Source organism: Mus caroli, chromosome 3 (assembly GCF_900094665.2).
Source record: "Mus caroli chromosome 3, CAROLI_EIJ_v1.1, whole genome shotgun sequence".
Taxonomy (NCBI): domain Eukaryota; kingdom Metazoa; phylum Chordata; class Mammalia; order Rodentia; family Muridae; genus Mus; species Mus caroli.
In genome coordinates, this window is record NC_034572.1 from 44,122,354 (window position 1) to 44,136,244 (window position 13,891).

At 40.4% G+C, this 13,891-nt stretch overlaps 1 protein-coding gene across 1 annotated transcript in view; it reads right to left on the bottom strand.

The window, feature by feature from the left end:
• Slc7a11 (solute carrier family 7 member 11) overlaps nt 1–13,891 on the bottom strand; it is a 76,256-nt gene that overhangs the window by 17,876 nt on the left and 44,489 nt on the right. Inside the window, exon 7 of the mRNA XM_021158042.1 lies at nt 1,060–1,183. Within this exon, the coding sequence (XP_021013701.1) occupies nt 1,060–1,183 (124 nt within the window). The remainder of the gene's footprint in view (nt 1–1,059; nt 1,184–13,891) is intronic.

A 13,891-nucleotide genomic window follows, 5' to 3' on the forward strand; every position in this document is an offset into this window, starting at 1 on the left:
TATAGGATTTTTTTCCATTGTCCTTGATGCATCTGGTGTTATGCAATTAACAGACCCCATTATGCTCTCCACAAATTAGTGCTGCCCTTTGCCTAGAAACGTGAGGCAACCGACCAGACACCCAGAAGCTTTGTCCATTTCACTGCCTGACAGCACTGCAGTGGACAAAGCCCTTTTCATGCTGTGACCTCAGACACTGGTTCACAGGACAGGAGATAACCATTCCCTGTGGGTGTTGCTGATAGGAAGTGATACCATGTGAAAAGGAACTGCCCCTTGGTGGATGGGAGTGTCACTGGATGTTGTTAAGTTTTCACCCTTCCTGGCTTTGAGTTAATGAGTGAATTCTTTCGAGTTAAAAATCTGAACAAACACAAGTATGTGTCTCAGAAAAAGCAGTCTCATGGCATGGTCTTTGGAAACAAATATAGTCCCGGTGTCAAATGCTTTGGAATGATATGCACGCAGCTCTTAGGGAGTTACAATGCACACTGGCATCTTCAAGTTTTATCAGAGCACCTCTTTAACATTTAATTGCTTAGTTGTTCCCAAATTTATAAATATCCCAATGTTGCTCTTCCAAGGTCATGCTACAAATAGATCAATAGTCATGGTCCTCCTGAAATTCCTAGAATGATACTTTGGGGAAAGGATTCAAGCGAACATTTGAAAAGTTTCTAACCAGAAATGAGAAGAGTGGGTGATACTTTGCACACTAAAACTTGCATTGATTTGCAATCAGCAACTCCACCTGTCCTTAGAAACATGTTGGGAAGATATTCCCTCTCTGTAAGACAGCCTTGATGGAGTTTTAGGCAGCTTTATATAAAAATGCTTTTTAGGGGATTTAAAATACCAAGGAAAACACATGGCAGAGGTTAGCTGTATGTTATAACACATATTAAGTAAGGTGTGCTCTAAATCTTCAAAATATTATCATTCAGGCCAAGAGAAGATTACCAACTTCAAAACACTTTCTCCTGGAAGGAACCTCGATCAAGCTGCACGGACTCCTCATTAACCCGAATTCAAAGAGTCACGACTGTAATGTAGACTTACCACCGCCACAGCGCTGGACTGCAGCAGCTCCTCCGCACTGATGGTGGTAAAATAGGCCACGTTTGTCAGTACGTAGCCCACTGTGATGATAGCCATGGAGATGCAGATTGCAAGGGGGATGGTTCTGAAAGACACAAAGACATCACATGTGGGTCATCCTGCATTCTCTGCTACCAAAGCATACAGAAGACCAGTTGCAGGGATAGATGTCACCACACCAGCCATAACTGAGGGCTTTGTTGGCACATGGAGGAACATTTTATCAGAACAGAGTACACTTGCAACTTAATGAGATTGGGGGGGGGGCATTCTGTATCACTTGTCTATTGCTCTATCCCGTTCTCCCATTCTTTTGTTTGTTTGTTTGTTTGTTTTTTGGGGTTTTTTGTTTTTTTGAGGCAGGGTTTCTCTGTATAGCCCTGGCTGTCCTGGAACTCACTTTGTAGACCAGGCTGGCCTTGAACTCAGAAATCCGCCTGCCTCTGCCTCATGAGTGCTGGGATCAAAGGCGTGCGCCACCATGCCCAGCTGGTCTATCCCATTCTTTACACCACAACTGTTACTGCCACACCATCCTCACAATCACCTGGAAGGCTTGTTAAATAAAGCACAGGCCACCTAGCCCATCCCTGGGTTTCCGATTTAATGGGATCAGCATCACTCCTGGGCACCTATGTGATCCTGATGCTGTTGACCTGAGGACCACCCGCCTTTCCATTATAAATCCACCCACCACACCGACAGCTTTTTAAAAGGGAGTCCTCCAAAGCATCTTTCACACTCAGGGTTTTCCCCTGAGGAGGATTGTGGTGCAAACAAGTAAGTTCAGAGTTTTGGAAGCAAGAGGGTGGGCTGTAGCCATCTTCCATAAAATGATGGCAATAAGAATTTTGTATGTAAGAGAAGTGTTCACAATAATGACTGTGCAGGGCCCTGCTGTGAGTTCAAAGGACTCTCAAGATCACGAGCATCTAATAAAGCAGCCGTGCAGATAATCCCATGAAATTAGAGGTGACACGCTGTGAAGTATGGACGACTGGACAGTGCTGACACTGTATGGCCTCAAGAAGTACCCAGCACAAATGCAATCTTATATCTTCATTTAATGCAGCGGGAAAGCCAGGAAGCTACTGACCCTCATAATTTGATTCCATGTTACCGATACACATTACTTGCTTAACATAATCGCCTCTTCAGACCCTTTCCAGTTCAGGCAACTTAAACCCTCAACTCCCTGCACTAAAGCTGGCCAATATTTTTTTTTTTTTTTTTTTTTTTTGTAAAGCCATCCTGTTTATCATCCCTCATGGAGGCTTCACCCTGCAGGGTGCCACTAATGAAGACCTCAATATAATTTCTTCCAAGATGAAAATGCAGTACAGAACCAGGAGGGGAAAAGCATGGCCAACCTCCCTTGCCAAGCTAGATGTGTTTAACTCACTAAGTCCCAGCTCATTATACTGAATAGCAATATCCCCTGCTGAGAACAGGCTAAACCAGGCAGTCAGCAACTGCCATTCATTATGCTGCTTGCAGCCTGACACTTGCCCTGATCCCCAAAGCCTTCAGCCTTGACCTCTAAATCCTGGCATCCGAACATGAAAGCAGCAGATGTTCTCCGTCCCCAGTGTGAAGAGGGTCCTGTGGAATTTCCCCGTGAGCACTAGAACAGACCTTGCTAGCCGTAATTGATATGTGCTAAATTTAAATCAAAAGAAAAAAAAAAAGTCACCAAGCCAATGAAATACAAGGCCATGGAACAATTAAAGATGAATTCTATGTCTCTGGAATGGATGACAAAGCAGAGGGGTAAGAAGGAAGACTAAGGACTTCCCATTCGTAGCCAGTGCACTGAATTATTTTGAACTTGGGATCTTTTCACTTGCATAGTAGCCCCACCTGGAGAGTAGGCACTTTCTGTAAAGAAAGATGGATACACAGAGAAAGGGTAAAACAGACCCTCCATTTCTTTCAAGCACACGGTTGACTAAGGTATGTCAAGGTTCTATTAATAAAAGCTGAATTGGCCTTGCTCAGCACAGTGTGATGACTAACTTGTGCAAGAAAAAAAAACAATAATAAAAGTAAGATCACACTATATAATTCTGAAAAAATAACAGAGACATGCATGTGAAACTTGCATAGAACTGAGCCTCCTCCCCGAGTACCTTGAAGCCAGCCTCCATGCCTTTCTTGGGTGGAGTGGGCCTCAATGGGGCTTTCAGCATCTTAGCAGAGGGCAGGCTTAGCCAACCTAGCCTTCTAGGTTAGCCCTGCTTTCTCACTGTGCCACTACCAAACAAAGCAACAGCAGGTCCAGCCATTGGGCTGTTCCCCACCACCACCACCACCACCGCCGCCCCCCAATACACACACAATGTTCTATTAAGCATTTTACATATCCGTCTCACTTTATCCTTGGAAATATAAGTGCTGTTTTATTTATGAAGAAATGAAGTCTTTGGGGTTTAAGCACCTGTCCAAGGATACCCAGGCTGGAAAGTAGAAGCGGGATTTGAATGTGTGCATGACCTAACTTGAAATCAAGGCATTTTAATCCTGAAGCATATACGGCTTCCTGAGCTCTATTAATGTTGGTGAAAATTAAACCATAGAATATTAAGTAAGCTGAAAAGGTTTTATCAAGAGTATATTTCTCACAGGATTGCTGTAAATGGAGGGAAAAAAAATTAGAGTTTTTTTTTTTTTAATCACATTTCTGTAGAGCTCAATTGGTAATGCCAGGAGAATGGTCTCTATTATTATTATTGTTGTTGTTGTTGTTGTTGTTGTTGTTGTTATTTAAAAGGAAAATGTTCACTTGATGAATTTCTCCAGATGTGTTTGTATATAAAAGGGAGAAGCATCAACATGCTTGTCAAATAAGTTGTAATGAGTTATTAAGAAAAGTGCTTTGGTAGCTCTCTGGGGGGTGGGGGGTGGGGGGTGGGGTAATCACAGCACCTGAAATAAGAGTACAAAAAGAGAAAGGTTGTGATCTGGAGCACACTATACCATGATTCTCTCTAATTAGTTCAAACAAAGCCACAGGAACTGGAGACACTGTGGCTCCAGAGTCACTTGCATTGCTGATTGTCCTCAGGTTCCTTTCCACTTTGTGGGAAGGGGTGGGGGTGGGGCAGATTTTTGTGGTTGCCTTGGCATAAATAGCATCCTTCACAAAGGCGAGCAGCTGACCTATCAGGGCTGGGCACCGTGTGGTTAAGTCCTGGTTACAAGTATCAAAGCACAAGAACCACTGGGTGAGCCGATAAAAGCTATTAGGCCACGTCAGAGCGATCTTCCTGGAGGCTTTAGATGCAGAGGGCAGATAAGCGTGGTTAGAAACCCAAGAGGAAGGCCAGCAGCACAGGAAACGAAATTGATTAGAGGAAAGAGAGGAGAGGCCGTGGATATATCAAAGCTTCTAAATTACTGAGAGTTGGCCATCAGTCCTAAACAGCAGCTTCAGCGTTGTGGTAAGTTTGAACAGCGCGCATCTGTTAGCCCTCCGCTCTCTCAGGTATTCCAACATGTCAATGATGGACAAAACACAAGTCTACTGAGGAGAGTTCCTTCATCCTCAAGAGCCTTCCACCATCACGTATGCTTTTATCCGATCAACAGGCAATAAGTATGTGTACCTGATATTTTTATTAGTTGAAAATTGTCTTCAAAAACATCTTAGTCTCCCCACTGCTTAATTTAAATCAGCATCTCTAGCCAGGCCGACACACCCAGTAAAATGTTTCATTCTTTGACGCTACTGACCTGGAACTCTGAAATGACTGCTCGGGAGCTCCTTTCCATTTCTGGTTGTTATGGGTGATGGCTCACTTTTCAAAGATGATGGGTAGAGATTTCATCTTTTAGAAATCTGTATAGCCTCCACTCGCCCCCCCCCCAAACAAAGACCATTGATATTGAAGTGGAAGTGTGGCATTTCAGATCTATGTGGAATAATACATAAAAATAAATAAAATTCACAACTGTAGGAGTTAACTTCTATATTCTTCTGGGCAGAGAAGCCAAGGCTCACAGAGTTCAGTGACATGGAACAAGGTCACAGAAGCAGTGAGTGGAGAGCTGGAAGCTAAACCCAGCCCTCTTGGCGCTTCAAACTCCCAGAACAACATTTGTGGCAATGATATCTGGTGCATAGTGCATTTTATGTCAACTTCAAGGTCCATAGATACATATGTTTCATATAACTGAGACATCACATGCCTGTGTCTGTGACTACGAACCAACTGTCACCTACCACATGTGGAGAAGCTCTTAAGTATGTTGTGCTTAAGCTCCAGGGAGAATGTTTCCAGGAGTTCAATTTAACCAGGAGCTATTGCTGTAAAATCAGAATGAGTAAACCTCACTTGACTCTTTAGCGGTCAAAGAAACATCAAAGTTAAGGAAGGTTTGCTACTCAGATAACCAGAGTAGTGTCCTGATCACTTGAGTTTAGGATGGTCCAAGGTTGTTTCATAACACAAACAAAGTCTTCCAAGACTGTTATGAATCAAGTCTGCTATCTCTGCCACAAGGACCTAGAACTCAGTGTCCTCGAGGGATGCACTCTTCTGTTTGAGTTGTATAACTGGACATGATGGCAAACAATTAGTCATTTAAAAAACAAACAAACATAAAAAAAAAAAATCCACCCACCTACTCTCCCATGCTCTGGAACTTTCTACGTGGTTCATGTTTCAACTTTCTATTTAATATTTCAACACATAAATTTGGCATTCACCAAAAGAAATTAAAAAAAAAAAGACATCATGAATGATCAAAAAGAGCAAAAAAAATTAGCAAACTTTTTATGTGAAATAAATAAATAACAACTAGTGTTTCTCAAGGATGTTTAAAAGTCTGCTGAAAAAGTGGGAAATGGGAGACTTGGCTCTTATGTAATTAAATGCGGCAATGCTTTATTGCAATATTAAGTATTTATAATCATATTAAGTACCTTCCAATTCTAACTATTTATTTTAGAGACATACTTGTTTCAGATTTTCTGTATACTGACCCTGCAGGGACTTTCAAAGATTTATATGATTTTTTTTCCTCAGATTTAACCAAGAAATAATTCAAACATCATTACCTCTCTCATTTAGACTCACCAACTTACTTTTTATAGAGTTATCATATATTTTATTATCACTGCTATTAATTTTTTTAATTCTTCAGACTTTAGTCCTGTATTACAGATCAAATGTTAATGAGTTTAAAAAGCTTTATGGGCACATCTTACATGTTCTGAGTCTTAGTCATAGCAATATCTTAAGCAACCCCTCGATGTTGGATTGCCTAATATGTCTATGTCTAATATGTCCTCACACTCTTAGCAAGGGGGGGCAATTATAACTGTCATTGACCATTTCCCAATGTTTGAGTTCATATGCATCTCCTACTTTTTGTTTTCAGTGATTTTTGCCTCGTTAATATTTAGTGTAGTATGGCTACATCTCTAGTTATCCATTAAGCACGGGAATGGGCTATTAAAAGATAAAAAAAGAAACACATTGGGGTAGATGTAACAAACTACTGAGACAATGCAATTTGACAGCTAAAAAAAAAAAAAAAAACCTATCAAGAAGAAAATACCAGATGAACCTGCTTAATGTTCTTAAAGGATTCATGTTCACGCCTAATGACCATTTCTGGATCACAGTTGAACACACCGACACAAGAAGCACATTGTGACAAAAGAACAGACAAAGATACCAAGGAGTTCAAGCCTATGTGTCCCCGACTGCTTGTGGAGCATGGGGACACTATATGTAGTTGTGCTGAGACACTCCAAAGCCAGTCATTATCTCATCTAAGCCTCACTGTTCGTTCTCTGCATCCACAGAAGAAGTCCATAAACAGAAAGAAAAAACAGAGACCTGGAAGGCGACCTGAGGCATTAAACAGGCATGGATTAAGACTGGAAGGCCACAAGAGGCTCAGGAGAAAGAACACATATGGGAATGTATAATGGGGAGCACAGAAAAAGAACAAAGAAAAGGGGATATAAAGGATCAAGTTTTCCCCCAAACCTCACAGAACAAATGAAGGAAAATGCAAACTTATGACTCAAAAATACAGGGTAATAAGCAATCACAAACATAAATATAAGCATTTTATCCCGTAAATACTTTATTTCTTGCCTACTCCCAGAATAAATTCATGACTAAATAAAATTATACAGCAAAGTGTAGAGTGAGCATAAATTTTCATTTGCTTCCACTTTATACAATCTCAAAAACTTTGCATTATGTGCATCTCATTTTTCCTCATTTTCTGAAGATTTAGTGTGTGTCCTCTGGATGCATTATAGTTATCTATATTTATCGTGAACAAACACAAGCATATTTTAGGCAAGTTCTAGTTTATAAAGACAAAACTGGCTTTAAATTAAATGCTTGCAATTAAATCATAGGATGAAATATCTTAATAGCAATAAATTGAATTCCACAGTAGTGGCTAGTTCTTATTTTTACTATGATGCACATATAATATTCCCCCTTAAAATTCCATTAGTTTCCTCATGATTTGAGGCAAAGTGCATTGAGGTTCCCATGAAGTACTTTTTACCATGGTGTTACTGAAAGTCAGATTTATGGACAGGGCACGTAACTACACACTAGTTTGTGTTCCTCTTTCAAAACTGCATTATTACTGATAAGTAGCTAGCCAGAGGAGAGCCCCCAGGCTTCCTCATGTTAGGAAGGAATGTGACTCATTTTTAACAGTGGGGTTTGAGTGGATGAATGAGTTAGAAGCTGAGATGGCTTATTGCCCTAGCTGAGATCTACCCTAAGATTTCTGTTATTTGATGCTCTGTCAATGTAAGAAACTCCCCCAGAGAATCAGTATTTGAAGAGATGAGCATCCTCTGTCTCACAGTTTTGGAGATTTCAGTGTATAATCACCTGACCCTGTTGGCAATGGCTGTCACAAGGCGGCACTTTATGGCTGGAGTGTGTAATGGGATTAATCCTTTCCTCTCATGTCATGGCCAAAAAACAAAGCTGAGATAAGAGAAGGAAACAAGGTCCCATAATCTCCTGCAATAATAACCTTTCATTGACCCAAAGATCTCCAGGGTTCCTCCCAGATAAAGACCTCCAGTAAGACTGGGGGTGCACTAAGAGGAGATGGAAATTCCATCCTAAAGAGAAGCTCATTAAGACTCATAAATAAAACAACTCAAAAACTTTAGGAAGTCTCTCCTCCATATACATTCGGTGAGGACAATCTCGGGCCTATCTGCTGCCTATAAGAGATGGAGACCAGCTGAGCAGCCTGGAAGGGACACCATCCAGCCTGGAGATTGTGTAATGCGCTTCAGGCTCTCAGCCTTTGTGAAAACCCTGTGATAGGTTGTAGTGCCACGGTAGTCTATGTGTCATTTCTGCTCCTGTAGGTGGCTCCCCACCCATATTCCTGTAAGTAACGCCAGTAAATTCATTGGTTCATCAACTTGGACTCTGGGAGTATCCTTACTTTAGCCTAATGTCAGTTCTCTCCATTTGTTCACTTCTCCCCAGGATTAGTGTCAAACAATAAGGCCTCACCTCTTAATCATTGTATCACCTCCTAATACAACCACACTTGGACCAAGTCTTCATTCCCCGCCCCTGGGTGGGGTGTGGAGGTAATGTAGCAAGACTATTTCCTGAGGAAGCCATACCATGGGAGAACATCTGAACTGCAGAATTAACATAGACAAAAGCCTACCAGGGAGCCAGACATACCCAAAATGGAATGTTAAAAGATTTAAGAAGTAACCTTTTGTTGGTTTAAAGACAACCAGTAGGTTGACTGTTGGTCCAACAAACATTAAACTTAAAGAATCAAAGCATAAGAGGCTTCCTTTGTATGGATTTCTTTCTCTATATTTATAGATTTTAATTAGGTTACATAAGACTAAAACCATGACCTCATTAAGTAGTATTATATATTTAGTTTACAACAGCTGAGCAAATGATATAAAAATCTTCATAGCCTAAATGACAATGTCAAATAAAAATGGATATTTGTCTGATAAAGATAGAGAAAATAAATCATTATTCAAACTTCCCAGAAACAGCCAAGGCACATCTTATTGTTTATGATTTCAAAGCAAGACAAAATATCGTGAACTGCTGAAAAATGTTACTAATCTAACAAAGAGAAAAAACACAATTACCCACTTTTATCCTCAATGACACAAAATGATATAAACTCCAATGCTAAAAGCAAAGTGGTTTATACTGAGTTTGCCCACTGTTGATGGTATATGCAAATTGGTGACAAAATTCCATCAGGCTGAACTGTACACTTAGTATAAACTGACAATGTGCCACACAAGTAAACCAGGCTAATCACATATCTGACAAATAATGAGAAATGGGGCAGATAAACATGCAGCCTTTCAGCTTTACAAAGGAATGCTTCTTCCTCCAAACTTGGCTCCAATATCTCTGGCCAATGACATCAGATCAAATTAACAATCCTTTAAATTTTCATGTCTGATAGGCAAATGACAATTGGTTTTCAAATTGGATCTCTAGGAATCAGACTAGAATGCGGACAGTGGACAGTGGTGGAACACCAAGGCACTTCAACCAAGTACATCTTCGTTTCTTCTTTTAATGCAGAACCAACTTGTTAAAAATGATGTGATCCAGAATTTTTAAGTAATTTTTAAAATTATGGCCCAAGAAATTTCCTTTATGCCTTAGTTAACATTTGGGGCTCAACTGTCGCTTTCTAACATACGGCTTAAATATATAAATTCATTTTTAAAAGTGCCTATATATGGATAATTACATAATCAGTATATTTCTGACCCTATAAAGTTGGAAATAATTTTAATAGTATAGTAATTGAGGAAAAAACAATCCTAGTAGCTAAAGCTAATCTTAGCAAGAAAAGCATAAAGTGGACTAAGGAGTCAATAGCCATGGTCTAGCTTTAGACAAAGTGGCAAATCCCCTGTTGCAGCGCACATGACATAGCAGTTCAGGGAAAGGAGGTAAAGAGAAAAAAATAGAGTTGATGGGCTAAGCACCCTGCCAGTCTGGAAAGATAATATGTCATTGTCGAGCAAAGAAGGAAGGAGACTCCTAGCTAGGACGGTTGACGGCTGCCTGAAAAGGTCACAGAGGCCCACAGAATGACAGAGCCTGGTCACACCCTCCCTCTCCTCTTCTCAAGCTGTCCATCTGTGAAGATTCATATTCCCAGAGAAGTGGAATGCTAAAAGCAAAACCTTTTGGGAACCATGCTTTCATGCAGCCAGCTTATATTTACTAATGTCTTTTCTTAGACCACAGTTTTACAGGCAAAGCCCTCATGGAAGGAATAACACTATACCAAGGTAAAGACACTATCCGATGACTCAGTGATTACATGACCCAAGGGAAACAGAGAGAGTGCATGTGGCCATTGAGCCTTCATGTCCCTTCTCTTCTGTAATTTCTCCCAGCTCATTCCCCACATCTCAAGAACTAAATATTTCTATACATACAATGCCAATGTAAATAAATTGGGGGAATTTTAAATTCCATTCCAAGTCTGACTTTGATATTTGTTCTAACCTGATTTCATGGCATCGTTAAAAGCCTCTATGTTACAGCATGAAAGCTGGGTCTCATCAGGCAGAAATACAGGATGTTGGATTGAGGGGCTTTAGCGACCACTCCCTGGAATGTTTGTCCCTTCACAGTTTTGAAAAAAAAAATACCAGAAGATTCTCTGAGGCAGTGAGGTTCTTGCTCTTATTCTAGAGCACCAGATATAGATTTGCCTCTGCTTTTCCTTCCGGAGGACAGAACAGGCACCAACTTAACAATCTCCTTTGTCCTCTAAAGATATGAGGCTGTCTTCAGCACATCATTACCATGTCAAAGTGTGAGCCTGACTTAAAGAAAAATGAGCGTCACAGAAGGTAATTTAGTGGATAAGTGAGATATCCACCCTCATATTGCCTGTGATGGAATCGGAAGTTTATGTCCGACACCAACATCAACATTTGTGGGGTCTTCATAAGTCACTGTATTTTATAACTTTGGCATTTGTCAGAACTCCATTGTGTCCATCATTATCACCTGAAATTCAAGAGAGCAGGCACAGCAATATCATAAAGGTAAATGCCAACTGTATTTAGCAAGTTCACTGAGAGCATTTGACCAATGCTTGTCAAATATCTTCTACCAGCTAGCTGTAAGTAAAGTGATTAATATACCAAATGTACAGAAATTCTCTAATCAGTGAAATTCAAAATTCAGACAGCACCAGGTCATCTTCTTAGAAGACTATTTATCTGAGATTTCCTTGTTCTAGTAGGTCTTAGGTCAAAATGTTCCCCCTCAGAGAACTCTCCACTCCTTTTCTAAGTACGTCTCAGAACAGTGTGTACAAGTCTTTATTTATGAATACACAACAAACTACACAGAGAAAGTAAGTGTTCCCTGAGCATTCGAAAGCTCCCCAAGGATTTTCTCTAATAAAAATATGTTTGAAGGATGTTTTCAGGATTGTCTGTCCCTCTCAAGTATAACTAATTTTATGATTCTGTATGTGTATATTTGTGAGTGGTTATACACATGTCTATGGGTGACTACATGTGTGTGCACTTGTATGTAGGGACCAGATGACAATCTTGGATAGGCATCTTCCACCTTCTATTTGATATGGGGTCTCTATTAGCTTGGAACTTCTCCAAGTACCCAGCCAGCTGTCAGAGATCTATTTGTCTCTCACCATCTTAAAGAACATGACACTATCCTGTTTTGTTTGGCTAATTGGTTGGTTGGTTGGTTGGTTGGTTGGGCTGTTTTTGTTTGTGTGTTTGGTTGGTTGGTTGGTCAATTTGACAGATACAAGGTAGAGTTATCTGCAAAGGTGAATGCCAATCAAGAAAACATCCCTGTGAGATTGCCTGTAGACAAGCTTGTGGGGACATTTTATCAATTGCTGAATGATGTGGGAGGACCTAGACAGTTGTGTGTAATTTCATCCCTATGCATGTAGTCCTATGCTATATAAGAAGCTACATGGCATTTGCATAAAAACAGAAATGTTGATCAGTGAGGTAGAAGCAAAGGTCAAGAATAAACCCAAGCATCTATAGACACTTGATTTTTTTTTTTAACAAAGAAGCCAAAATCATACAATGGAAAAAGAAAGCAACTTTAACAGATGCTGCTAGTCTAACTGTATGTTTGCATCCAAATAGATCCATATTCATCACCCTGCACAAAGTCCACGGGGATCCAAGACTGCAACATACACAAAACCAGATACACTAAATCTCATAGATGAAAAAGTGAGGAACCACTTGGAAAGCTTTGGTGCAGGAGACAACTTCTTGAACAGAATACCAACAGCTCAGGCACTAAGGTCAACAATTAATAAATGGGACCTCATGAAACTGAAAACTTCTGTAAGACAAAGGATACTATCAATAAAACAAAACGACAGCCTACAGAATAGAAAAAGATCATCCACAGTCCTACATTTGACAGAGGGCTAATATCCAAAAATGCATAAAGAACTGAAGAAATTAGATACCAGCAAACCAAATAACCTGATTAAAAATGGGGTACAGAGCTAAACAGAATTCTCAACAAAGAAATCTCAAGTACTTTACAAAATGTTCAGCATCCTTAGTCATCAGGGACATGCAAATCAAAATGGCTCTGAGATTTCATCTTACACCCATCAGAGTGACTAACACATGCTGGCGAGGATGTGGAACAAGGGGAACACCCTTCCATTGCTAGTGGGAGTACAAACTGGTACAACCACTTTGGAAATCAATTTGATGGTTTCTCAGAAAATTGGGAATGGTTCCATCTCAAGTCCCAGCTATTCTACTCTTGGGCATATGCCCAAACGATGCTCCAGCTATGTTCATAGTAGCTTTATACATAATAGCCAGAAGCTGGAAACAACCTGGATGCTTCTCAAATGAAAAATAGATAAAGAAAATGTGGTATATCTACATATGTAATACTACTGAGATATCAAAAAACAAAGACATCAAGAAATTCGCAGACAAATACATGGGAACTAGAAAAGATCATCCTGGGTGAGGTTACCTAGATCCAGAAAGATAAATATGGTATGTACTCACTTATAAGTAGAAATTAGACATAAAATACACATTAACCATGCTACAATCTATAGATCCAATGGAGCTAAGTAACAAGGGAGGATGCTTGAATCTCATTCAGAAGGAGAGATAAAACAGACATCAAAGGTGGATAAAGGGAGAGATCTATATGGGAGAAGGGGGTGAGGAGGGGAACAGGGGTAGCGATTAGATGACCAGAGAGTAGAGGGGAGAGAGGACTGGAGAGAGAAAGGAAATCAGTAGAGGGGGTCATCTCTGGGATAAGCTGAAAACCTGGGACAGGGGAGGTTCCCAGGAATCTATAGGATGACTCTAGCTAATACTCCTAGCAGCAGAGGATATGGAGCCTGAAGTGGCCACTTCCTGTAGCCAGATAGGACTTCCAGTGGAGGGAGGAGGACACTAATCCACCCATAAAACCTGCAACCAAAAATTTGTCCTGCCTACAAGATGTGCAGGGAAAAAAGATGGAGCAGAGATGGAGGACCAACCAATGACTGGCCCAATTGAGACCTATCCCATGGGAGAAAGCCAACCTATTAGTGATACTATTAGAAGGTTATTAATGATACAACACTATTAATAATACTCTGCTATGCTTACAGACAGCAGCCTAGCTTAACTGTCTCCTGAGGCTTTATCCAACAGCAGACAGACACAGATACAGAGACCCACAGCCAAATGTTAGGCAGAGCTCAGGCAGTCTTATGCAAGAGAGGAAGCCAG